At 44.9% G+C, this 26,868-nt stretch overlaps 1 protein-coding gene across 2 annotated transcripts in view; it reads right to left on the reverse strand.

Annotated features, from left to right (window-relative positions):
• Nucleotides 1–668: 668 nt before the first annotated feature.
• The window catches only part of wdr5 (WD repeat domain 5), a 37,962-nt gene continuing 11,762 nt past the window's right edge, over nucleotides 669–26,868 (reverse strand). For both annotated transcript variants that reach the window (XM_078550253.1, XM_078550254.1), the window contains exons 2-14: nucleotides 23,889–24,095; nucleotides 23,130–23,238; nucleotides 22,176–22,249; nucleotides 20,306–20,395; nucleotides 18,023–18,112; nucleotides 13,681–13,764; nucleotides 12,839–12,894; nucleotides 11,462–11,508; nucleotides 8,025–8,100; nucleotides 7,596–7,629; nucleotides 6,054–6,128; nucleotides 4,978–5,065; nucleotides 669–2,461 (exon numbers count right to left, since the gene is read on the reverse strand). In XM_078550253.1, the coding sequence (XP_078406379.1) occupies nucleotides 2,361–2,461; nucleotides 4,978–5,065; nucleotides 6,054–6,128; nucleotides 7,596–7,629; nucleotides 8,025–8,100; nucleotides 11,462–11,508; nucleotides 12,839–12,894; nucleotides 13,681–13,764; nucleotides 18,023–18,112; nucleotides 20,306–20,395; nucleotides 22,176–22,249; nucleotides 23,130–23,238; nucleotides 23,889–24,095 (1,131 nt within the window). In that variant the 3' untranslated portion in view covers nucleotides 669–2,360. The remainder of the gene's footprint in view (nucleotides 2,462–4,977; nucleotides 5,066–6,053; nucleotides 6,129–7,595; nucleotides 7,630–8,024; nucleotides 8,101–11,461; nucleotides 11,509–12,838; nucleotides 12,895–13,680; nucleotides 13,765–18,022; nucleotides 18,113–20,305; nucleotides 20,396–22,175; nucleotides 22,250–23,129; nucleotides 23,239–23,888; nucleotides 24,096–26,868) is intronic.

Here is a 26,868-nt window from a genome sequence, read left to right on the forward strand (position 1 = left end):
ACAGGTGCAAATGTTTTTTTTTAAAAGGTCCTACATCAAGGGGAGTCCTTTCATTTGCTGTCACTTGATGGTGCACAACCCTCAACCACTTGAGGATGGGCTAAGGAAGGTGTGGCCAATTGCTGGGCAAATGGAACATGAGGAACAGCTCAAATTGCTCCTGGGACCTTCTAAGTCAGACCATCACCCACTTACTGACCTTTTGCCCTGAGATTTCCTCCTGCTGGCACCGCAACCATTCACATGGCATCAGCTGAAGCTATTGAATGGATTGTTAACCTCAATGTTAAACCATAACTGCTTCCTCAGCCAAACTAATAAGAAAACCTAAGGATCGTCAGCAGCTGTGGAGCCTGTGCCCTGGTGAGAGTCAAATGCTTGCAAAACCCCTAACCCAGTGAGAGCCAGCGCCTGCTGAACCCATGCCCCACTGACAGTCAGTGTCTATGGAACCCATACTTGTTAATGACAGAATTACACCCACTAGTCCTGCACCCATGTTCTCCAGCCAGTGAGTATATGTGGGCTTTTTTCAGTAAGTTGATGTTGGAGTTTCGCTCTCCAAAAACGTCCTGTGCATTTAATAGAAACTGATTGCAGTAAGATTTGTTCTGAGGTGACATATCACTCAACGAAACCCACCCCCCACCCCCCAACAAACAAAAAAATAGAAACACACAAGGTTTTTATTATGTTCAAACCTCTTGTATTAACCAGGAATCAAGGGGAAAATTACACCTAAACCTCACACAGCTGTAAGTCTTGACTCCAGGAGAGATCATCACAACTATTTGACTATTCACAGGCAATGGGAAGTTCTTTCCTCAGTGTCTATTTATTACACAGTACTGTCAGCAACTCAAACAAACGGAAATATTAAAAGATATTGGCTACACACAGTCATGGGACCCTGTACAAAGCATGTCCAGGAAAAGCTGTCAGCACTGAGATCACAGGGAAAAGTTTGGGGGAAAAACACATTTCAGCACCAATTTCCAGCCAAGCCTTTAACCTCCCGGTATCTTCCTGCAAACAACCTTCAATTCAGAGACTGCAATAAATCTCCCAGTGGCTCAGGCAGTTTGCTCAATGAACTGAATGTACCTGGAAATCCCTTGTTCCACTGCTAGTCTGTGATGTCAGCTCATTTGAAAGGGTATTTTCAGTCCCTTGGAACCTGGATCCCACTGTCCAGGAATTAAAGGTTCTGCTCAGGAGCAGGAACCTTGGCCAATTTGATTTTCCCATCCTCAGCTCAGTGGCACTGAGGCCAATCATGGCCATGAATCAGTTATTCTCATAGTTTGAAACGGGCTCAGAGCAGAATGACCAGAACCATAGGTCTGATGCCAGATGACAGTGCAACCCCCTCCATGAAAACAATCACGATGACAAGAGCCCAAGGTTACAAGGATTAATCATCTCCTGTAACACACTGACAGAACTGGTGACAATCAGAGGTGTTCCCATTGACAGTTTAAATCCACTGACAGTTGGCTGTCTACCAATGCTGTCTAAAGCAGCTGGGGACGTACCTAACACACCTTCTGGGCACAAGTTCAGTTTTGTTTGGAAGCAGCTGGTGGGTTGAGTTGGGACATTTAATCGTGACCAGCCTGTAGCACTGACTCCTGAAACAGCTCACCGACAGGCCACACCCAGGGTAACCAGGTGCGCTGTTAACAATGCTAGGTGAGTATTCTGGACACAACAGCATTTGTTTACCAGGCTGAATCTTCCTCCATGTGACACTAGATCTGAGGTTGGGCAGGGGCTTGGGAATCAGAACCCTATTGCAGGACCACTGAAGGTCACAGGAGTCAGTGGCGGTGGCCAGTCAGTACAGTCACTGACCTGGGGCCACAGCTGGGACAGCAGTGGGAGAAGAGGCAGGGGGCAGAGGGGATCTGGAGACAATGAGATACACAAAAAAAAATTTAAAAGACAAAGATGGTTCCCTGGCTAATTTAAACTTGCAGCCAACCATCAACATCAAGTTTACAAAAACATTTTATCAACAACTAAAACCGCTTTTAAAAAAATGAGTTTTCACAAGAATCGAGGTGGGGGAAAGCCACAAGTGATTTGGTCACTTAAAAAAACTTTAGTTAGGTGTGAGTATGCACGAGCGTGTGTGTGCATGTCTGTGTATGTATTTTTTAAGCGTACAATAATTTGCTAAGTGTTATGAATCCACAGTAAAAACGGGAATTGTTCCGATGCTCCCACTGGGTCTGTAATCCCGTGTCACTGGTTCAGGCAGAGTCTGCACAGTCTCAGACATTAGGAGTTCGAGAGGCCTGTCCCCATGTTGGGCAGGTTGGAACAGGGTGTACTTCTCAAAGTGGAGACACTGCTCTCTAACAGTCACTCCTCCACAGTTTGATTGTCTTGTCATTCTCCAGTGCTGCCGATGCGATGATGTTTTCTGTTGGGTGACAGGCTGTGGAGATCACAACGTCTGCAACGGAACAGGCAGAGAGTTGATGAGACAAACCCTGGCACAGGGAGAGGAAATCCCTCCAATAAACGTCACAATCCCATGCACTGAGTCTAGACAGACTCTAATGGGCAGAGTCAGGGTCACATAACTGCTGAATTCATCATTAAACTGCCACTCGGTAGCCAAAAGGCTGCTGGTGCAGTCTGGGGTATGGTTTGATGACATCAGTTGCTTCATTTTACAGAGGATTACGCTGTCCAGAACACAGGGCATAGCCATAATTTCAGAGCTAGACCATTCAGGGGTAATGCCAGAAGGTACTTTTTCACACGAGGGGCTAAATGGCCTCCACCTGTACCTAATTCTCTCAGTTGTGAGCAGCTCAGCCCAGACCAAGAGAATTAAGCTAAATTGTAACAATCTCCAACTAAAATCATGGATGCAATTGAAGGAAGTGGTCCTGCATGGGATCCAGTTAAAAGCAGACAATGTACAAGAGCCAGAAACCTCCACAGCACCGTTAATGCAGCTTGCATTTATATGGCACCTAATAATAACCTCGAAGTGTCCATAAGCCCCCTTCACATTCAAGGAGATACTTTTGAATTGTGCTGAAGGGAAATTCAGCAGCAAAGCTTTCAACCAAGCTCCAGTCTTTTTAGCATTCTTATTATATTCCACTTACTCATCACATCACCCAAACTTTCTAAACCTCCATCACAAAATCCTCTTCCTCCTCCCCAACATTGGATTTCTTTCCCTTCCCTACACCATGGCACAATGTGACTGGTAATATTCCTGAGGAATCTGTACTGGGGCCTTAGACATTTAACATTTTTACCAATGAGTTGACTGAAGGGATAGAGGGCTGTATATACAAAGCCTGCTGATGACACCAAGTTAGGCAGCAAAATAGCACAGAGGGCAACAGAAAGTTGTAAAAATTCCGATGAAATGTTACTTCTGTTTCTCTCCACAGATTTCCAAGGGTAGTGGAAATTTGGAACTCTCTCCCCAAAAAGCTGTTCAGCCTGGGGGTCAACTGGAAATTTAGAAACTGAGATGGATCAATTTTTGTTGGATTAGAGTATTAAGGGTTATGGAACCAAGGTGGATAAATGGTGCTAAGATACAGATCAGCCATGATCTAACTGCATGGAGGAACAGGCCTGAGAGCCAACTCTTGTTCTGTGGTTTTATTTGTAGAGCTTCGAGGGTTTTAATTTTATTTGGTGTAGTTGGCAACACCTGAGTCAAAAATTCAAGCGTCACTCCACTCGTCAGGTACTTCAGTGAATGTGCAGTGTTTGTGTCGCTTTTGAGAAGGGTCAATGAGGGTAGTATATTTGATGTTCCCTACATGGATTTTAACAAAGCTTTAGACAAGATCCCACATGTCAGACTGGTCAGAAAAGTAAAAGCTCTTGGAATCCAGGGGAGAGACAAATTGGATCCAAAACTGGCTCAATGGCAGAAATAAAAAGCTTACAGTCGACTGTTGCTTTTGTGATTGGAAGGCTGTTTCCAGTGTGGCTCCACAGGGCTCAATACTGGGTCCTTTGATGCTTGTGGTATCTTTCAATGATTTAGACTTAAATGTAGGAGACATGACTAAGTTTGCAGATGGTACAAAAATTGGTCATGCGGTTGATAGCGAGGAAGAAAACTGGATTTCAGGAAGATATCAATGTACTGGTCAGGTGGGCAGCAAAGTGACAAATGGAATTTAACCTGTAGTGTGAGGTAATGCATTTGGGGAGGGCAGGCAAAGCAATGGAATAAATAATAAATGGTATGGCTCAGAGAAGTGTAATGGAACAGAGGGACCTTGGTGTGCATGTCCCCCAATCCCTGAAGGTAGCAGGACAGGTAGATAAGGTGGTTAAAAAGGCATAGGGGGCACTTTCCTTTATTGGTTGAGGCCTAGAGTGGAAGAATGGGAGGTTCTGCTAGAATTGTATAAAAACACTGGTTAGTCTGCAGCTGGAGTACTGTGTGAAGTTCTGGATTGTGCACTACAGGAGGGATATGATCATAGAGAGAGGGTACACAGGAGACTTCCGAGGATAGCGCAGGAATGGAGAATTTTAACTAAGAGGAAGTATTGGATAAATGGATTATTTTATTTGGAGCAGAGGCTGAGTGGAGATTTAACTGAGGATTAGAAAATTACGAGGGGCCTAGATAGAGTGGCTAGGAAGGAGCTATTTCCGTTATTAGAGACCAATAAGCAGGGGGCATAGATTTAAAGTAACTAGTGGAAGGATTAGAGGGGAGTTAAGCGTTTTTCTCACCCAGAGGGTAGGGTCTGGAACTCACTGCCTGAAGGGGAGGTAGAGGCAGAAACTTTCATCACATCTGAAAAAACACTGGGATACGCACTCGAGGTGCCGTAACCTCCAAGGCTATGGACCAAGAGCTGGAAGGTAGGAATAGACTGGGTAACTCTACTTCAGCTCTATGTTTCTATGTCGTAGTCCTAATGTGCCCAAACCCACGAGTGCTGTTCACAGACAAGGGACGCGACTCCTCACCTGTGTGTCCTTGTAATTTCTGCACTATCTCCTTTGTCTGGAGGTTCCAGATGTATACAAAGTTGTCCTCAGATCCTGAGACAATCCACTTCAAAAAGAAAATTCACAATTATTCATCAAAAAAAACCCCAGAATTATACAGAATTCCCAGCACAGAAACAGGCCATTCGGCCCAACAGGTCTATGCTTCACATTTCATCTCAGCCCATCAACATATCCTTCTATTCCTTTCTTCCTTATGTACTTATTCAGCTTCCCCTCAAATGCATCTCTGCTATTCCTCTCAGTCACTCCCTGTGGGAGCGAGTTCCACATTCTCTCCACTCTCTGGGTAAAGGAGTTTCTCCTAAATTCCCAATTCGATTTATTCGTAACAGTCTTATATTCATTTATGCCCCTCTAGTTCTGGTCTCCACCACCTATGGAAACATTTTCTCTACGTCTACCTGATCAAACATCTTCAGAATTTTAAAGGCTTCGATGAAGTCACCCCTCAAGCCTTCTCTCCTCTGGAGAGAAGAGCCAAGCCCATTCAGTCTTTCCTGATAGTTATAACCTCTCAGTTTTGGTACTATCCTTGCAAATCTTTCTCCAGTGCCATTTTGGAATATGGAGACCAGAACTGTGCACAATTAACTGTGGTTAAAATCTACACAGATGAACATGTAACCTACAGTATCTCACTCAGATCAGCAAGATTAATACCAGGAATATTGTCCTTACACCTCCTGGGAGCTCTTCGAATCCAATGGGCCCAGGCATTCTACCCTACCCTTGTCATGACTACAGGCTAGTGTAAAATTGCCCTCAGGACTCCGGGCCCCGCACTGCTATCCAGTGACCCCCACTGGAAAATGACAGGGTTGGCCCAAGCATATTGCTCTTTGCTGTTCAATAACTCGGCAAGGCTCATATAAGCAGAAGGATAACTTGGGGAGAGGGAAACTGGGATCACAGACTCCAGCAGTCAGCCAACAATTTGGTCAAAAGGAGGTACAAATAGGGAACTCTATTATACTCCCATAATAAAAACTGAGTGACTCCAGTTACAATGAAAGACAAACTGTTGGACTTACCTTGCCACCAGTAACAGAGAAGTTGGCGAATATGCAGTACTTCTCATTCTTGTGCCCTGTGTATGTCTTTAAACACTGAAACACATGCAGTAAGTGTCAGCAACTCATCCCAGCCAGGCAGTGCTGCACACCAGCAGCAAATAACATCAGCTAAAGCACTCAGGGTAATACAGGCAAATTAACAACCATTTAATTGAACCTTGAAGATGGTGTAGGTAAAACGTTTAAATATGAAATCGCGAAGTCTATGACTCCAGTAATTCTGCTTCTCAAGCTCAGATGATATCTCACAAGGAGATGCCAGCTTGGTTCTGGGGCAGCATTGGAGGCCCTGACTGCCCGAGTCTCCAGTGAGGAGCAGAAATCAGGAAGGCTTAAATTTTCAAACTGCAGTTTTTAGAAAGTTGGTAGGTGGTTCCTCCCTAAATGAATCCTCAGAGAATCAAACAGCACTGGAGGCAGCCATCTGGCCACCTTGTCTGTGCCAGTCCTTTGACAGAACTATCTAATTAATGCCCTTTCCCTACAATCCTGCAAATTTCTTCTGTCCAAGCATTTATCCAATTTCATTTTTGAAAGTTATTAAACCTGCTTCCAGGCACGCGTTCCAGCTCATAACTTATTGCATTTTTAAAAAAAAAATCACATCTCCCAGTTCTTTTTTCACTATAAATCCTTTTTTCAGGTACTGAGCCCCACAAACCACCTCTCAGATTCCAGGACCAGCCTACACTGATTGAGGATTGGGCAATAGTTGGTATATAAATGGACTCATCACTGGTGGGATAAAGAAATAAGATCAGGCAGTTTGCTTGACCTCTGCTAGAACATGCACCTGACTGAATGTTGGGCGGGTTATAGACCAGGCTGTGTTCTGATTCCCCTACTCCATGTAGTAGCTCATTACTGAAGACAAACTTGAAGAATGCCAACCTGGGGTACAGGTCCCACACACACTGAGCTGTCACTACAAGGTCAGTGTGTGTGTGGGATGCGTACCCCAGTGAGAGTCAGTGTGTGTGGGACCTGTAATCCAGTGAGAGTCAGTGTGTGTGTGGGACCCGTACCCCAGTGAGAGTCAGTGTGTGTGTGGGACCCGTACCCCAGTGAGAGTCAAGTGTGTGTGTGGGACCCGTACCCCAGTGACAGTCAGTGTGTGTGTGGGACCCGTACCCCAGTGAGAGTCAGTGTGTGTGTGGGACCCGTACCCCAGTGAGAGTCAGTGTGTGTGGGACCCGTACCCCAGTGAGAGTCAGTGTGTGGGACCCGTACCCCAGTGACAGTCAGTGTGTGTGTGGGACCCGTACCCCAGTGAGAGTCAGTGTGTGTGGGACCCGTACCCCAGTGAGAGTCAGTGTGTGGGACCCGTACCCCAGTGAGAGTCAGTGTGTGGGACCCGTACCCCAGTGAGAGTCAGTGTGTGGGACCCGTACCCCAGTGAGAGTCAGTGTGTGTGGGACCCGTACCCCAGTGAGAGTCAATGCCTTCAACTTTAGAAAGAAAAGAATTTGAAATATAATCCATCAGTCTTGCAACACGTACCTTTCCTTTACTGTAGTCCCAAAGTTTCAGAGTGCTGAAAGAGAGAGAATTATGAATATTGGTAAAAGAAATTCAAATGTTCTACAACTGCAGTCAGGATACCAGTTCCAAATAACAGCTATTCCTTCACAGGCGAAGCGGGCAAGGACCCGCGTTAGGCGGGGGGGGCAGGCAGGCACGGCAGGCGAAAGGGGGCACGGCAGGCGAGGGGGGCAGGGCCAACACTCCAGGGTCCTCCTGCACAGAATGAGTTTTCCTTCTTGCTCAGTGAGGAGGTTGCAGAATGGGGAGATTAGAAACAGCTGGCACAGAGGCTCCGGGTTCAGGGGGAAAGTTTCTTATTGCACTAATCAGGAGGACCATCACTGGATCACAACAACTGGGCTCAGGGCTGTCATCAGTGATGAGCAGTCGGTAGGGGTTCCTTACTTGTCAAGTGTTGCTGCCAGAATGTATTTCCCATTCGGGGAGAATTTCACGAAGGACACAGGAGGATTATCATCATCTGTTGAGAGAAACGCACTGTTAATGTAAATAGAGATTACCCACTGGCCCCAATGCTGCAGAATGAGCTGACTGGATCAGCAACAGCCCGAATGGAACAGGAACAAAATGTATTTCAGCAGCATACACACAGATGGATCAGTTTGACCCAGATCCTTGGTCAATGAGCCCTGAAAGTAAGATTTGAGACAATCCTCCTTATTCTGTGCAGATCTCAGCCAAAGCAGAGTTCCTACGCCTGATCACCGTCCAGTGACTTGTGGGTTGGAGAGAGGGGGAGAAATCAGCCAAGTTACCTGTGCCTGATTAGCTGAGCCACATGCAAATTAGCATAAGGCAAATAAGATTAGAGGGTCAAATACATGGCTTAAAGACTGGTATGGGAGAAGTGGGTTCCAGTTTGTGGGGCACTGGCAGCAATACTGGGGAAAGTGGGGGCTGTACCGTCAGGACGGTCTACACCTGAACCGTGCTGGGACAAGTGTTACAGCGAATCGCATAACCAGGGAAGTAGAGAGGGCTTTAGCTAAACAAGGGAGGGGTGAGGGGTCAAGCTTGGGTGGATGGGGCAAATCAAGAGGTAGCTTCAAAGCAGGAGACCGTAATAGCAATAAAAGAAATGAGCACCAGAGAATAGCAGGAAGGGACAGAGAGATAAAACGTAAGAATACACCAATTGTCAAGACTAGATGTTACAAAGATAACAAAAAGACAAAACTAAATGCACATTGCATTCATAAAATAAATTAATTCAAAGTGCCTAGTGAAGTAAATAAATGTGATCTGATAGCCATCAAGCAGATGTGGTTGCAAGATGACAAGGGTTGGGTCTTGAATATTGAGGGGTATTTGATACACAAAAAGAATAAGAAGCTCGGTAAAGGTGGAGGGGTAGCACTGTTAATCAAGGATGGGATTGGTCCAATAGTTAGAGATGACCTTGGTTCAGGACATCAGGACGTAGAATCCATTTGGGTAGAGATGAGGAATAGTAGGAGAAAGTTGCCACTAGTTGGAGTGGTCTATAGAGCAGAGAATGATGAAAAGGCTAATCAGGAGAAAGAAATTAGAGTATGAGGGGAAGTTAGCTAGAAATGTAATAAGGGATAGCAAGAGTTTTGACAGGTACTTAAAAAGGAAAAGCGTAAGTAAAATGAGTGTTAGTCTTCTAGTGACTGTGGGGAGTTAATAGTAGATATCCTCTATAGTGAAGACAGAAGTAAAATAGTGGATGAAATGAACAAATATTTTACTTCTGTCTTCACTGTAGAGAATAGATATAAAAAAAATTCCAGAAATAGCTGTAAATCAGGAAGTGGAAGGGAGAGAGGAACTTGGTGAAATTAAAATCACTAGGGAAGAGGTACTGAGCAAATTAACGGAGCCGTGGGCTGACAAGTCTCCAGGTCCTGATTTACTTCATCCTAGGGTCTTAAAAGAGGTGGCTGAGGTAGTCGATGCGCTGGTGTTAATTTTCCAAAATTCACTAGATTCTCGAAAGGTTCCATCAGACTGGAAAGTAGCAAATATAACCCCCCTATCCAAGAAGAGACGGAGGCTGAAAACAGGAAACTACAGGCCAGTTAGCCAGGAAGTCTGTTGTGGGGAAGGTGTTAGAATTGGTAATTAAGAAGGTTAAAGCTGGGTACTTCGAGAAACTCAAGGTAATCGGGTAGAGTCAGCATGGTTTTGCAAAAGGGAAATCATGTTTAACCAACTTACTGGAATTCCTCTGAAGGAGTAACATGCACTGTGGATAAAGGGCAGCCTGTAGACATACTGTACTTGGATTTCCAGAAGGCATTTGATAAGGTGCCACATCAAATGTTATTGCAGAAAATAAAAGCTCATGGTGCAGGGGGTAACATATTAGCATGAATAGAAGATTGGCTGGGTTGGCAGAAAACAGAGTACGCATAAATGGGTCTTTTTCTGATTGGCAGGATGTGATGAGTGGAGTCCCACAGGGGTCTCTGCTAGGACCTTAACTTTTTACAATTTACATCAATGACTCAGATGAGGGGAGTGAAGACATGGTAGCTAAATTTGCAGATGACACAAAGATAGGTAGGAAAATATTTTGTGACGAGGGCATAAGGGTGTTGTGGACGTACATAGATGGGTTGAGTGAGTGGGCAAAAATCTGGCAGATGGAGTTTAATGTGGGAAAATGTGAAGTTGTTCACTTTGGCAGGAAGAATAAAAAAGCAGAGCATTGTTTAAATGGAGAACAGCTGCATAATTCTGAGGTGCAGAGGGATCTAGGTGTTCTAGTACATGAGTCACAAAAAGTTAGTATGCAGGTACAGCAAGTAATTAAGAAGGCTAATAGAATGCTATCCTTTATTACTAGAGGGATTGAACATAAAAGTAAGGATGTTATGCTTCAGTTATACAGGGCATTGGTGAGACCGCACCTCAAATACTGTGTGCAGTTTTGGTCTCCTTGTTTAAGGAAGGATGTAAATGTGTTGGAGGCAGTTCAGAGGTGATTTACCAGATTGATACCTGGAATGAGTGGGTTGTCTTATGAGGAAAGGTTGGACAAACTGGGCTTGTTTCCACTGGAGTTTAGAAGAGTGAGGGGTGATTTGATTGAATTATACAAGATCCTGAACGGCCTTGACAAGGTGGACATGGAAAGGATGTTTCCTCTTGTGGGTGAGTCCAGAACTAGGGGGCACAATTTTAAAATTAGGGGGTCACCCTTTTAGGGCAGAGATGAGGATAATTTTTTTCTCTGAGGGTTGAAAAGACTTTGGAACTCTCTGCCTCAGAAGGTGGTGGAGGTGGGGTCATTGAATATTTTTAAGGCAGAAGTAGAGAGATTCTCGTCAGGCAAGGGAGCCAAAGGTTAGGAGGGTAGATGGGTATGTGAAATTCGAAACAAAGATCAGCCATGATCTTAAAGAATGGCAGAGCAGGCTCCAGGGGCTGAATAGCCTACTCCTGCTCCTATTTAGAATGTTCATATCACTGCCCAATGACCTGTGGGTTAGAGAAAGAAGGGGAAATCAGCCAGGGTTCCTGCGCCTGATTCCTGCTGGAAAATATGTGGGATCGGGAAAAGCTACAATGCCTGTCCCAGGTGAATGGCTTATCAACCCACACTAGTCTCACTTATAATGACTAGCTACTGTGGGGGACGGTGGGGGGCAGGGGAGGGGAAGATACCAGGGAGAGGGAGACAGCAGCTGAGAGGCTACAACAGTATCTTATATTTTGATTTCCTATTACCCAGTGTGGCTGGATACAAATGAACATAGTCAACATCTCACTGATCAGTGTGCAGGGTTGGACTTGCACTGCTCCCCCACTGCCACATCCCTCCAGCCCATACCCAGATCCTCAGGATCACTTACCAATCAATGTTTTGAGGCACTGGCCTGACGCAGTATCCCAAATACGGCTGCAACAATAGAAAAAGAGGCTGTTTAAAAAGGGTCTGCCCCCAGAACTGCTTTTTTCCCTCTGATGCCAACCAACATTCCGTCTAACTACAACACCGTGTGCTTTTGGCCATTCAACAAGGCTCAAACAGGGTTGAGGGATTTCAGTTTTGTGGACAAAGTAGAGAATAACAGTACAAGGGAGATTTAATAGAGGTGTTCAAAATGCTGAGAGATTTTAATCAAGTTAATAAAGAGCAACTGCATCTATTGGTAAGAATGTTGGTAGTCCGAGGTCACAGATTTAAGACAATTGGCAGAAGATCCAGGGAAGAGGAGGTATTTTTATTTGTATATTTTTTTACACAGCGAGTTATTGTGACCTGGAAGGCACTGCTTGAAAGGGCGGTGGAAGCAGATTCAATAGGAACTTTCAAAAGGGAAGTGGAGAAATTTGCAGGGCAACGGGGAAGATATTTGTTGGAGATGGGTGGAGATATTTAGACAGCTCTTTCAAAGAGCTGACACAGGCATGATGGGCCGAATGGCCTTCTGCTGAGCTGTAAGTTTTTTTTTACTAAAATTGCTTTTAATTTAGAAAGTTCACTGTTCTGGATGACACAGGCTACAAACAGGGGGAGGTGGTTACGTTATGACATTGTCGCTGGATGCGTAATCCAGAGACCCAGGGTAATGCTCTGGGGACCCGGGTTCGAATCCCGCCACGGCAGGTGGTGGAGCTTGAATTCAATAAAAATCTGGAAATAAAAGTCCAATGATGACCATGAAACCATTGTCGATTGTCATTCACTCATGTGGAAGGAAATCTGCCGTCCATACCCGGTCTGGCCTACACATGATTCCAGATCCACAGAATTGTGGCTGACTCTTAAATGCCCTCAGAAATGGCCTAGCAAGCCACTACATTGTATCAAACTGCTAGAAAGTCAACAAGGATTGAAACCGGACGGACCACCCGACATAGTCATCCTCACAGAATCATATCTTACAGATAATGTCCCAGACTCCACCATCACCATCATTGGGTGTGTCTGTCCCACCGGCAGGACAGACACAGCAGAGGTGGTGGCACAGTGGTATACAGTCGGGAGGGAGTTGCCCTCAACATCGACTCCAGACCCCATGAAGTCTCCTCCACCACATTGCTGCATTCACATTGGTGGCATTATTCCTAAATTACAACAATGAGTACGCTTCAAACTATTCCATTGTCTGTAAAACAATTTGGGATATCTGAAAGTTGTTACCCAGATTCCAGTCACTTCAATGCATAAACATGGGGCATGGAGCAAAATTCAAAGTAATTGTTGCAATCCAAGTAACACTTACCATAGCCCATCATAACTACTGGAGACAATGAGGGATCCATCTCTGTTAAAATGTACCTGAGAGGATGAATTCAACAGATGTCCAATCACATAAACATCCATGGCATCAACTCAGTACAACACAAACTTCCACAAGGTGGCAGCATTTCACAGCGACACTGAACCAATTTTATAAAGTAAACTCATGCACAAGGAGCTCTAGGTCAGATGGGCTGTTCAAGCCACAAGATAACCACAACGGTTTTATAAATAACAGCATAGACTCCAAGGGTGAAGTTACAATTTTGTGTATTGGTTCACCCACAGAAAGATGCAGACTGCAGGAAGTTTGGAGGGCCCATCATCACATCCATAAAGAGTGACAGTGCAGGTTCACCAGGGTAATGAAGGTGATGGGAGACTACAGGTGAGTGTTGAAATACTGGGACTGTTTACACTTCAGCAGAGAGGCTAAGAGGCAAGTAAACGTTAGTTATTCAATTTATGTGAAGGGCTGCGATGTGTGATTGGGGAGAGCCAAGTCACTCTTGTTGGGGAGTCAGTTCCAAAGGGTCATCAAATCAAAATCCTCACCGAGAGTGAGGGTGGGATTAGGAGAGGGTCGGGAGGCCGGGGACGAGACCAGGGGCCAGGAGGCCCAGGATTGGGAGCCTGGCAAAGAGACCGGGGGCGCAATGGGGCAAAAACCACTTCTCGTGCACTGCAAACGTTTCTGGTTTGAAGTAATGGTTGACAGACAAACACCGCATCAGCAATAGTGCACAATACAGAACAAAAGCTCAAACATTCCCCAGTCTCTGCCTCCTCGGTGGGAGAAGTGAGTTGCCAGATACCAACACTTACAGCAGATACAGGGTCAGAATGCGCTGGCAGGGTCTTCAAGCACTTCCCAGTCTTCACATCCCAGATCCTAACACTCTCATCAAACTGTGAAAACAAAAAAAAGTCAAATCTAAAAGTGACCAAGGTTTGCAAAGTAAGCTGAGAAGTTGGACATTCTGAAATTCAGCCACACTGATTGTCCTGGTTCCTAGGCTGAGTGGTGATTGAGCATCACAAATAGGTAACTCTGCCAGAGGAACTGTGAAGTTTTAACCTAGGTAGGAGTCGGAAAAACGTAATAAAAAAATCAAGTGAGCTGAGACAACAAACTGATTTGAAGAGAACTTTAAGACTAGGAGTCAATGAAGATCGATGAACATAGATGGCGACAGGTGAAAGCAACTTCACCAAGTTACGGTAGAGGCAGCAGAGTTCTAGGTGAGGTTCAGTTTGAGAGCTTCAAGAATCCAGTGAGAGTCAGTGTGTATGGGACCCGTACCCCAGTGAGAGTCAGTGTGTATGGGACCCGTACCCCAGTGAGAGTCAGTGTGTATGGGACCCGTACCCCAGTGAGAGTCAGTGTGTGTGGGACCCGTTCCCCAGTGAGAGTCAGTGTGTGTGGGAAACATATCCCAGTGAGAGTCAGTGTGTGTGGGAAACATATCCCAGTGAGAGTCAGTATGTGTGGGACCCGTACCTCAGTGAGAGTCAGTGTGTGTGGGGCCCGTACCCCAGTGAGAGTCAGTGTGTGTGGGACCCATACCCCAAGCGGCACTTACTTAGCAATAACCTGCTCACTGACATTTAGTTTGTGCTCCACCAGGCTCACTCAGCTTCTAAATGCATCACAGCCTTGGTTCAATCATGGACAAAAGAGCCAGGGGTGAGGTGAGAGTCACTGCCTTTGACAACAAGGATGCATTGGACCGAATGTGGCATCAAGGAGCCTCAGCAAAACTTGAGTCAATGAGGGGAGACTTCAGCCTGAGTGAGACAGAGACCGAGTGAGCATATTTGGGAATTTAGTTCAAAGTGGGGGTTCGGTGCATAGGGGGAAAGAGGTGCTTTTGTAAGGTTTACTGCAAAAGTTAAATTCTGCTGAATGGGGAGTTCAGAGAAGGGTGAGAAGGAGGTGCTTGTTCTTCTACTCTTTTTCAGCCTCCAGTGTTTGATTTCCACTTTGGTGCAGCAGGTAAACCAGCAACTTGTATTAGTTTTATCAGTATTATAACGACTGAATTGTTTTATCAGTATTGTAAAGTTTACTGGCAGTGTCAAAACCTATTGGAACTTGTAGGCTTTATTGATTATAATTAATTAGCAATTATTAATTAACATATATTAGAGATGGCAGGGCAGGTGATGTGCCGTGATTGCAGAATGTGGGAGCTTCTGCATACCGGTGTGATCCAGGGCAAACACATCTGCAGTTAAGTGTTTGTGGCTGCAGGAACTTCACCTCTGAGTTATTGAGCTGGAGGCCGAGCTGCAGACACTGCGGCATATCGGGGGGTGGGGGAGAAGTTACCTGGACACTTTATTCCAGGAGACGGTCACACCCCTGAGGATAGGGTCTTCTGATCTGTGGTAGGAGGGTGTGAATGCAAGTGAGGCAGATAAGGGGACCCAGAGGGCAGAAGTGCAGGAGCTTCGGTCCGTGCAAATGTCCAACAGCTTTGAGGTTTTTCAGCTTGTTTGGATGAGAGTGAGAGCTGCAGGTTGGATGAGCTGGCAGGCCATGGCACTGCGATGCAGGAAGCCATTTAAACACAGGGAGTTACGAGGAATGCAGTGGTAGTAGGGGACAGAATAGTCAGAGGGATTGACACCATTCTCTGTGCAAAGAGTGCGAGTCCAGACGGCTGTGTTGCCTGTCCAGTGCCAAGGTTCGGGACATCTGCTCAGGGCTGGACAGGAACTCGCAGTGGGAGGAGCAGGACCTAATTGTCATGGTCCATGTTGGTACCAATGATATAGGCAGGACAAAGGAGGAGGCTCTGCATAGTCAGTATGAGGAGCTTGGCACTAAATTAAGAAGCAGAACCTCAAAGGTCAATATCTCAGCATTATTACCTGAGCCACGTGCAAATTGGCACAGGACAGATTAGATTAGGGGGATGAATGTGTGGCTCAAAGACTGATGTGGGAGAAGTGGGTTTCGATTTTTGGGCACTGGTGGCAGTACTGGGAAAAGTGGGATCTGTACCGTTGGGATGGTCTACACCTGAACCGTGCTGGGACTGGTGTTCTTGCGAGCTGTATAACTAGGGAAGTAGAGAGAGTTTTAAACTAAGCGTTGGGGGCAAGGGGTCAAATTTGGGAAGGTGTGTTAAATCAAAGAGTAGAGACAAGGCAAAAGAGAAAGGTATTATTATGGGAAATGAAAAACAGAGCGTGACAGGAAGGGATAGAGAGTACAAATCTAACAGTAAGTCAATGGATAAGGCTAAAGGTTATAAAAAGAATAAAAGGATAAAATTAAAGGCTTTGTATCTGAATGCACAAAGCATTCAAAACAAAACACATGAATTGAGAGTGCACATAGAAATCAATATGTACGATTTGATAGCCATTAGGGAGGCATGGCTGCAGGAGGCCATGGATTGGGACCTGAATGTTGAAGGATACAGGATATTTAGGAAGGACAGGAAGTGAGGAAAAGGTGGAGGGTGGTCCTGTTAATTAATGATGGTATTAGCACAAGAGGGGGATGTCCTAAATTCAGGAAACCAGGATGTGGTTTGGGTAGAGATGAGAAATGGTAAACACAAGAAGTCACTTGGAGTTGTGTACAGGCCCCCTAACAGTAACCACAGGGTAGGATGGAGCATAAAGGAAGAAATAATGGGAGCTTGTCAGAAAGGCACAGCAATAATCATGGGAGATTTTAATCTACATATAGACTGGATAAGTCAGGTGAGGAAAGGTAGCCTAGGTGAGGAGTTCACAGAATGTTTGCGGGATAGTTTCTTAAAACAGCATGTTCTGAAGCAAACCAGAGATTAGGCGATATGAGACCTAGTATTGTGCAATGAGATGGGATTAATTAATAATCTCATTAAGAAGGTGCCCTTGATAGGAGCGATCATTATATGTTTGAGTTTTCCATTCAGTTCAAGGGAGAGAGAAGTGGGTCCAAGACTATGTTTCTAAACTTAAATTAGGGAAATTATGAGGACATGAAAGCTGAGCTGGCTAAAGTGATATGGCAAATTAGATGAAGGGATAAGTCAACAGAAATGCAGTGACAAACATTTAAGGGGATATTTCAGAATACAGAGAGTAGATACATTGCAACAAATAAGAAAAAGTCCCAGGTACGGACACACCATCCGTGGTTAACTAGAAAGGTTAAAGATAGTACCAAACTTAAACATATAATTGTGCAAAGATAGGTGGAAGGCCAGAAGGTTGGACAGAATATAAGAAATAGCAAAGGGTGACTAAAAAATTAATAAGGTGGGAAAAATTAGAGTACGAGAGAAAGCTAGCCAGAAATATAAAAACAGACAGTAAGAGTTTCTATAAATATTTTAAAAAGAAATGAATTAACACAGTGAGCATTGGTCCTATAGAAAGTGAGCCTGGAGAATTGATAATTGAAAACAAGGAAATGGCAGATGAACAGGTATTTGCATCAGTCTTCACTACAGAGGATACAAGTAACATCCCAGAAGCAGCTATAAATCAGGAATTGGAAGGGAAAGAGGAAGTCAGGAAAATTACAGTCACCAGAGAAGTGGTACTGTGTAAATTGTTGGAGCTGCGGGCTGACAAGTGCCTGGGTCTTAAAAGAAGTGGCTAGTGAGATAGTTGATGCATTGGTTTTAATTCTCCAAAACTCCCTAGATTCGGGGAAGGTCCCATTAGATTGGAAGATAGCAATTGTAACTCCTTTATTCAAAAAGGGAGGGAGACAGAAAGCAGGAAAATACAGGCCAGTTAGCTTAACATCTGTCATAGGGAAAATGTTAGGAGCCATTATTAGAGAAGTTATAGCAGGGCACTTGGATAAGTTCAAAGTAATCAGGCAGAGTCAACATGGTTTTGTGAAAGGGAAATCATGTTTAACCAACTTCTTTGAGGAAGTAATGTGTGCTGTGAGAGTTAGTGTGTGTGGAACCCATACCCAGTGGGAGTCAGTGTGTGTGGAATCCGTAACCCAGTGAGAATCAGTGTGTGTGGAATCCGTACCCCAGTGAGAGTCAGTGTGTGTGGGATCCATACCCGAGTGAGACACAAAACCTTCAGGGAGAATATTGAAGACAAGTTACATATTGAACACCCTGGATCAACACTGGAGCTTTGCAGTTTAACGTTCAAAATGACAAAACAACTCCTGGCCATTAAAACAGCTACTCACCGATCCAGAAACAATCAGATTCGACTGAGGGTTGAAGTTACAGCAGAAAACGTAGTTGCTGTGCCCCTTCAAGGTCTTCAAACATTTGCCCTGAAATCATAACAGAGTCTGAGCTCAATGCAGCGCAGTGAGAAAAAGACATGCATTTCTATCGAGACTTTCCCACTTTTAAGATGTCCCAAAATGCTTTAACTGCGAACAATGTAGTTTTTCAAATGTAGTCACTATTAGAATGCAGGAACCCTACCAGCCAGTGTGTGTACAAGATCCCAGGGGCGAGTTGGCAGTAGGGGTTTAACACCTCATCTGAAATACAGCACATCCGACTGTGCGGGGCTCTGTCCCTGCGGTGCTCCCTCAGTACTGATCCCCCGACAGTGCAGCACTCCCTCAGTACTAACCCTCCAACAGTGAAGCATCCTCTCAGTACTGACCCTCCAAAAGTGCAGCACTCCCTCTGTGCTGATTCCCCCCACAGTGCGGTCCTGCCTCAGTCATGCAGTTTTTTCCCTATTCATTCATGGGGTGTGGGCTTCACTGGCTGGGCCAGCATTTATTGCCCATCCCTAGTTGTCCTTGAGAAGGTGGTGGTGAGCTGCCTTCTTGAACCGCTGCAGTCCATGTGGTGTAGGTACATCCACAGTGCTGTTAGGAAGGGAGTTCCAGGATTTTGACCCAGTGACAGTTAAGGAACGGTGATATATTTCCAAGTCAGGATGGTGAGTGGCTTGGAGGGGAACTTCCAGGTGGTGGTGCTCCCATCTATTTGCTGACCTTGTCCTTCCAGATGGTAGTGGTCATGGGTTTGGAAGGTGCTCTCTAGGGAGCCTTGCTAATTTATGCAGTGCATCTTGTAGACGGTACACACTGCTGCTACTGTGCGTCGGTGGTTGAGAGAGTAAACATTTGAGGATGTGGTGCCAATCAAGCGGGCTGCTTTGTCCTGGATGGTGTCAAGCTTCTTGAGTGTTGTGGGAGTTGCACTCATCCAGGCAAGTGGGGAGTATTCCATCACACTCCTGACTTGTGCCTTGTAGATGGTGGACAGGCTTTGATGAGTCAGGAGGTGAATTACTCATCGCAGGATTCCTAGCCTTTGACCTGCTTTTGTGGCCACAGTATTTATATGGCTAGTCCAGTTCACTTTCTGGTCAATGGTAACCCCCAGGATGTTGATAGTGGGGGATTCAGTGATGGTAATGCTATTCAATGTCATGGGGCAATGGTTAGATTCTCTGTTGTTGGAGGTGGTCATTGCCTGGCACTTGTGTGGTGTGAATGTTACTTGCCACTTGTTAGCCCAAGCCTGGATATTGTCCAGGTCTTGCTGCATTTGGACATGGACTGCTTCAGTATCTGAGGAGTCGTGAACGGTGCAGTAGTTGGAGCTTGCTCTTTGTACCCAGTGTGTCCAAGCAAGCACAGCAACCATTCGCCTGAGGGCAGTAGTTCCACCAGTCTGTGTGGATCCTGTTGGCTGAGTCAGAACAAGAGGTCCCCGGTTCACTGGGACAGGTATGCTGTGTATCCTGGAGAATCTGTAGCCAGTAATGAAACAGTCCTGCAGAGTGGGACGGAGCAGCAGAGCACTGGTACTGAACACTGAGTGGTAGTGTGACCATGGGCCCTGTTTGTGGGTCCGCTAGCACCATGTAACATTGATCTGCTCTCGGGACATGGCTGACACTGGCCTGTGAACACCAAGAGACTGTTGAAAACTGTGTGAAACTGTTATCACCTTTCAGCTAGAATGGACAGGCTCCCAGCTGGGTCTTTTTTTTTACAATAAACTGCTAATTTTTCTTGTGCCAGCTCACAGTTATTCATTGAATACTGCAGAATTGAAATCTTGAGGTTTGGGCTTCTAGTTTAGTTTCATAACCTTTATGTTACTGCATCACCATGTGGGATCACACTTTGTGAGAGAACACAAGCAGAATCGTGCATCATTGCAAGGGCTGAGAGAGAGGAAATCTGCAGACCAGTATAAATATCTCACTGCTCTCTGTTCACCTCCAAGGAGCAGGTTAAGGAAAAGCAGAGGAGCCTCACTTAAATAAAAATTTTAAAAGGGGAGCAGGTAAAGTAAGTGAAATAAAGCAGACATCGCTCCTTCATTATGCAGTCATGGATTAAATTACGGTCCCATCCACCAGTTACCTTGCCTGATTGGCCCCAGGACAAAGAATGAAGCCTGACTTCCAACTACCACCTCCTGACATTCCTGAAACTGCTGATAACTCATTTCTATATCCTGTGTTCAACACTAACTCACTCACTTACCGAGTTCACGTCCCATATTTTTAGGGTTTTGTCATCTGAAGCTGATACCAGCAGGTTCGAATCTGTGGACCAGGCAACGTCGGAGATCCCCTATTTCAAACCAAATAACAAATATTTAAAAATCTGCTCAGTTTACCTGTGTAGGGTAATAGGGGGATTCCACTGGCAATGGCAATCTGCAAGAAGAAACAACCAGCATTCACACTCCCAGAACTCTGCCACACACCTCACAACCAATGAGGTACACCTGCTGTTGTGAGACCAAATGGCAGGCAACTTGTGCACACTGATACTGCACAGATAGCAAATGAGAGGAATAATGAGATCATCAGGTAGAGGACAGAGGGTGGGAGTGGGTGGTGGTTGAACTAATTTGGCTGTGGATAGGGGGCCAGAATGAAGCAGAAGAGGAGAACCAAGATGCACACAGTACTGGGAGGGACAAACAGCATTAGAGTAAAAATAGTTGAGTTAATGTTTCAGATCAATGACCTTTCATCAAAACAGAAAAAATGAAGAGATGTAACAGATTTTGAAGTAGTGCAGAGACAGAAAAGGAAGAACAAAAGAGAAGGTCTTTAATAAGGTGGATGACAGGAGAGATTAAATGCCAAAAGGAATTATGGTGCAAGGCAATAGATGATAATGGGACAGGTAAAGTAACAAAAGATGGGAGTTGTAAAATGGGACTAGCAAAAGCATAGCCAGCACACGAAAAAATAGGGGTAGAGTTTCATGATCTGAAATTGTTGAACTCAATGTTGCGTCTGGAAGGGTTTAAAGTGCTTGATCGAAAGATAAAATGCGGTTCCTTCCATTGAGAAAAGGGAGACTTAGGATTAATATCAGGTTCACAATAGAGAACCAAACTGAATATGGAAAGTGCAGGGGAGAACTCAAAAGGGAATGAGGAGAAAGGGAGAGTATGAGAATCTTTTATTAACACAAAATGGTAAAAGGGTAGTTGAAGGAAGGGGGGGCCAATTAGGGACCAAAGGAGATTTTCTTGTAGAGGTAGGGGCAAGGCTGAGGTATTAAATGAGGACTTTGCATCTGTCTTCAGTAGAGAAGAGGATGCTACCAATGTCACAGAAAGGATGAGGGCATGAAGAAATTGGATAGAATAAAAATTGTAAGTTTGTAAAATGGTTGGCAATGCCCCAAGTGTAAAGTCACCCAGTTTGGATGGGATGCACCCGAGGTTGCTGAGGGAGCCTAGCAAGATTAGAAATAGCTGAGGTTCTGGTCACAATCTCATTAGATATGGGGGTAGTGTCCTCAGAGAACTGGAGGATTGCATATGTACATCCCTGTTCATTGAAGATAAAGATAAATCAGCTAACTGCAGGCCAGTCAACTCAACATCACGAGAAGAACATGGGCTAATAAATGACAGCCAGCACGGATTTGCTAAAAGTAAATAGTGCCTGATTAACTTGTTTGAGAGTTCTTTGATGAAACAATGGAGAGGGTTGATGAGGGTAGTTATGTTGATGTTATTTTCAGAAGGTGTTTGATGAAAGACCACATATTAGACTTGTTGGCAAAATTGAAAATTATGGGATTGAAGACACTGTGCAGCGTGCATATAAAATTGACTAAGGGACAGAAAGCAGAGGGTAGTGGTGAACTGCTGTTTTTCAGACTGATGAAGGAATACAGTGGTGTTCCCCAAGATTCGGTATCAGGATCACTGCGCTTTTTGACATATAGTTACTCTCACACAATGCAACAGGGACACTCGCTGAGCATCTCAATACAGCATAGACAGAAAAGACATCACTGGCTTTACTGAATTATCTCAACAACAGCCACCGAAGGCAGGTTACTAACAGCAGAGGACAGCTCTGTTTGTACTTCACACACTCACCAGTTTGTGTCCTAATATGGTCTTCTCAAACTTGCCATCGTAAGCACCCCATATTTTAATCAATTTATCAGCAGCTGTGAAGTAAGACGCAAAAAAGGTTTCAGGTTCAAGATAAAGTAATTTCACTTTCATAGGTTAAGAGAGCTACTCTGCTCATTCAGCCCACTAGTGTAGGGAAGCTGAGGGTAGGACTGAGCCCCTGCCCATGATTCCGTCTGTGCCATCCTGGCTGCCTGGGTGCAGCACACTGCCTCGAGATGAGGTGGCACATGCCAAGCCAGTCAATCTGCCTCCGTGTGGCTGACTCAGGAATTGATGTGAAGTTCCCTCCTGCCAAGCTTCACCTAACTATAGCTGAGGGTCAGCATCTCAAGAGACCAGAGGGCCATAGCTTTCATTCCTGGCCAGGCAAGCAATGGTGCTACATCTGGCCTTAGCGCCATAGAGAGAGAAATACTGAAAAATAATCAGTGAAAGCTCCCACCCGACCACGCTCCAGTGGCTGATGCTGTGAAGTGAGGTATAGTCAAGAACAAACTCAGATAGGATGCCTATTGTAGCTGAACAGCCTGCTGAAATTCACTGTAATGAGCAGCAGCTGAAGTACTGGTGGTAAGGCTCTAATTTGAGCTAAAGATCTCATCCAACCAGAGTTACTGGATTCAGGCAGCAGGTATCCTGCCTGGTTAAAGCCCACCCTAAACCAGGGGCATTACAGACCAATGCCACCCCCCCACACCTCACATCAACTGGAACCAGCTAACTCACCACCACCAGGAATTAAACCATTGTGACACTGCCCAAGCCTTGCAGGGCAGTCACTATCAGCGTGGCATTTAGCCACTGACTGCTGAGACTGATTCGTGAAAATCAGATCTTACATTGAATATTTCCACCTTATATAATCACTGATTGCAGTTACCAAATGAATAGTAACTAAACAAATTTACTTACAGGAACTTGCCAGCCATTCTCCATTTGGACTGAACTTCACAGATGACACAGCCTTTGTGTGTCCGGCCAGCGTGAACTTCAAGGTGTAGTTCGGTTTCACCGCAGAAGGCTGTTATTCAAACACACAGGAGAGATTTTACATAAAGCTTTGCTGAACCCCATGAACCGCCGACGCACAGTAGCAGCAGTGTATACAATCTACAAGATGCACTGCAGCAACAATCTAAAGCTCCTTCGACAGCACCTTCCAAACCTGTGACCTCTACCATCTAGAAGGAGAAGGGCAGCAAAAACACGGGAACACCACCACCTGGAAGTTCCCCTCCAAGCCACTCACCATCCTGACTTGGAAATATATTGCCGTTCCTTCACTGTCACTGGGTTAAAATCCTGGAACTCACTCCCTAACAGCACTGTGGGTGTACCTACACCACATGGACTGCAGCGGTTCAAGAAGGCAGCTCACCACCGCCGTCTCAAGGGCAACTAGGGATGGGCAATAAATGCTGGCCCAGACAGCGAAGCCCACGTCCCATGAACAAACAAAAATAAAAAGCCTCTTGTGCTTAAACTTTCCATTAGATGCCAGCATGCACCAGCATCAATGGCCAATCGGACCAGCGAGCAATGGACCGATGGCCAATCCTGGGCTGATCCACAATCTTCTGATTGAGCTGAGAGTGCTACCCATTGAGCTAAGGCAAAATGGCCTATGCTTTGGTGCGTGAACTTCCCCTGAAAATATCTTTTACTATTCACCTTATTTTGATTGGAGGAGGAAGGTGCCGACTGTGCTTTCGTGCACTCTGACTCAGATTTTTTATCTTCGGTCGCCATCGTTGTCAACCACACGAGCCTGGCAGAGCTCTGGTATTTCGACGGATAGGGGCACGGCTCGTGCCAAACCTCAGCAAAAACAACCACTGTTCCCAGGTGCAGCTGGTGTGGGCAGAGTCTCTGAAAAAACTGGAGAAGAATAGCAAACTGGCAGTCAGAAACACAGCTCAAATTCACACGGACAAGATAATGGAATATTGCAAGTTCATGGAGCTGAAGGATGTAATCATTTAACGAATCTCTGGACAAATCGACTTGGAAACAGCTTCAAATTAACAGCATAAAACAAACTATTCACTTCGATCTATCGCATTGTGTACACATCTTAATACTTTCCATTGCAAGCTCAAATTCACTTTTGAGGTGGAGCAATCTAACACATTCCTTTTTCTCGTTGTGCTAATTGAGAAATCCACTAATGGGTTCCCAATGACTGTCTACCACAAGCCTATCTTCACCAGTTAACATACTCATTGGAATTCATATAGCTCCACAAACTATAAGATTGGCCTTATCAGCAACCTTACAAATAGGGCCCTAGCCTTTTGTTCACCTTGCAGGCTTGGCACAGAAATAGAGCACATCAAAGCTATCCTGTGGAACAATGGCTATCCTGATCAGATCATTGCTCATTGTGTATCACGCAAACTCACAAATGGGCCTAAGGCTACCACATTCGGACCTGAAAAATGCCTGGTCTTTTTCAACTTACCCTGGAAAGGCAAAGTATCTCAAAAGTTTGCCATTTCATGCTGCTGCTATGCAGTAGTGATGCAAGTGGTATTTTCCACAAACAGGATGCTGCCATCAGTCCAAACAAAGTTCTGCCTACCACACATTTGGGCAACATTGTGTATGAATTTCAGTGCTGGTGCGATGCCAGTTACCTAGGCTGTACACCCCAAAGATTGGCTGATTGAATCAAGCAACATGTTCCTCGGGCTGTCCGTAATAGGCAGACTGTACTCAACCAGCCCTCGCTTGCAAAACCCAAACAACATGTCTACTGTTTAGATGTGATTCCGCAATTGGGCAGCACTTGCTGAATAATCCTGAATGTGCTAATAGCTACAGTAACAACCAATTTAAGATAATCCACCGAGCTCGTAATGTGGCTCATTTATGATTGCTGGAAGGAACATACATTCATACACAGGGATCCGTTCCCTGAAAACAAAAGGAATCAATCCTTCCAGCCTTTTCTGAATTACCCAGAACCATGGGGAGCTTATAGTTCTCCATTGCTTTCTCCATCACATCATCTTGGCCAATCAAAGTTGGCTTGCCAACCAATCAGCACCCTTTTCTCCTGTACCATAAATTGTTCTGATTGTTTGAAATTTGGCATTCTCGTGTTTGTCCTGATGAGTGAAAGACGGAAAGCTTCAGCAACATGTCTCTCTTTCCAGCAATATTCAACACTCTAGGTCAGGATTCTGCATATCCTCCCTGCTTTTATACTCCATGCCTCTATTTATTAAGGCCAAGATTTCATATGCATTGCTAATTACTCTCAATATGTCCTGCTACCTTCAAAGATTGATACACATGAACCCCCAGGGTCCCTGTACACTCCTTTGGCACAGTGCCATTTGGTTTATTTGCCTCTCCCTATCCCTTCTGCCTAAATGCATTACTTCACACTTATCTGTATTAAATTCTATCTGCCATTTGTCTGCCCATTCTGCTAGCCTATATCCTGCTGCACACACTTCCAAATTTGGTATCAGCAAATTTTGAGATTTTACTCCGTATTCCAATATCCAAGTAATATAATGTATATCACAAGAAAGCAGTAGTCCTAGCACTAAACCTTGGGAAGCATCACCGACCACCATCCTCCAGGCTGAGAAACAACCATTTACCAGTACTTGCCATCTTCTCTCCTTAAGCCAATTTTTTATCCATGCTGACACTGATCCTCCTATCCATGAGCCTCAATTTTATGGGGTACTTTGTGAAACACTTTAAAATCCATGTAGACAACATCCATGGTATTCCCTTCATCAACCTCCTCTGTTTCTTCATTAAAAAATTCAATTAGATTAATCAAACACTACCTGCCTTTTACAAACCTGTATTGGGTCTCCTTAATTAACTCAAATCTCTCCAACTCCCTGTTCACTTTGTTCCCTAATTATTGTTTCTAAAATCTTACCTACCACGGATGTTAAACTGACCACCCTGTAGTTACTTTGAATGTCCTTACACCCTTTATTGAGTAAGGGTGTCACGCTTGTCACTCGCCAATCCTCTGGCACCTCCCCCATATCTCAGGAAGGTTGGGAGATTATGACAAGCCCTTCCACCATCTCACTCCCACTTCCCTTTGCAAAGTGGGATGCGAGGCATCTGGACCAAGCAACATCTACTTAAGACATAGCCAGCCTTTCCAGTACATCCTGCCAATCAATTTTCACTCTTATCAATTACTTCTACCAACTCTGCTTCTACCGATATTTTGTCAGCATGCTCTTCTTTAAATGAATCAACTACAGTTTTCACAATAAGCACAATCAATTTCTTTACGCTCCTCAGTTTTGGGCATTAGTTTCCTCCCACTATCTAAACTACTCAAGCTAATCTGCTGCGAGCCTTCTGAATACATTGCCACTGAGGTGGGGTCAGATAGCTCCCCAAATTCTGCCTCAGCTAAGCCTCCCTCAATGTAAATGGAACAGAACGAGATTCTGTCCCATCATCGATGCATGAAGTCACCTCCTCACAATGACTTGCAAGGTTTGAGATTGGACATAAAGTTCATGACAGCTAATCTGTGCTTCAAATTACTAACACTGAGAACAGTCCGAGACTGATGGCTGATTGGTGAGGGCAAATGCTGCCTCCAGTATTGCAGAATTATTGAAACTGTTCAGCTCAAGCAACATAGGAAAATTTAGTT

The sequence above is a fragment of the Cetorhinus maximus genome, chromosome 10 (genome assembly GCF_964194155.1).
Source record: "Cetorhinus maximus chromosome 10, sCetMax3.hap1.1, whole genome shotgun sequence".
Lineage (NCBI taxonomy): Eukaryota > Metazoa > Chordata > Chondrichthyes > Lamniformes > Cetorhinidae > Cetorhinus > Cetorhinus maximus.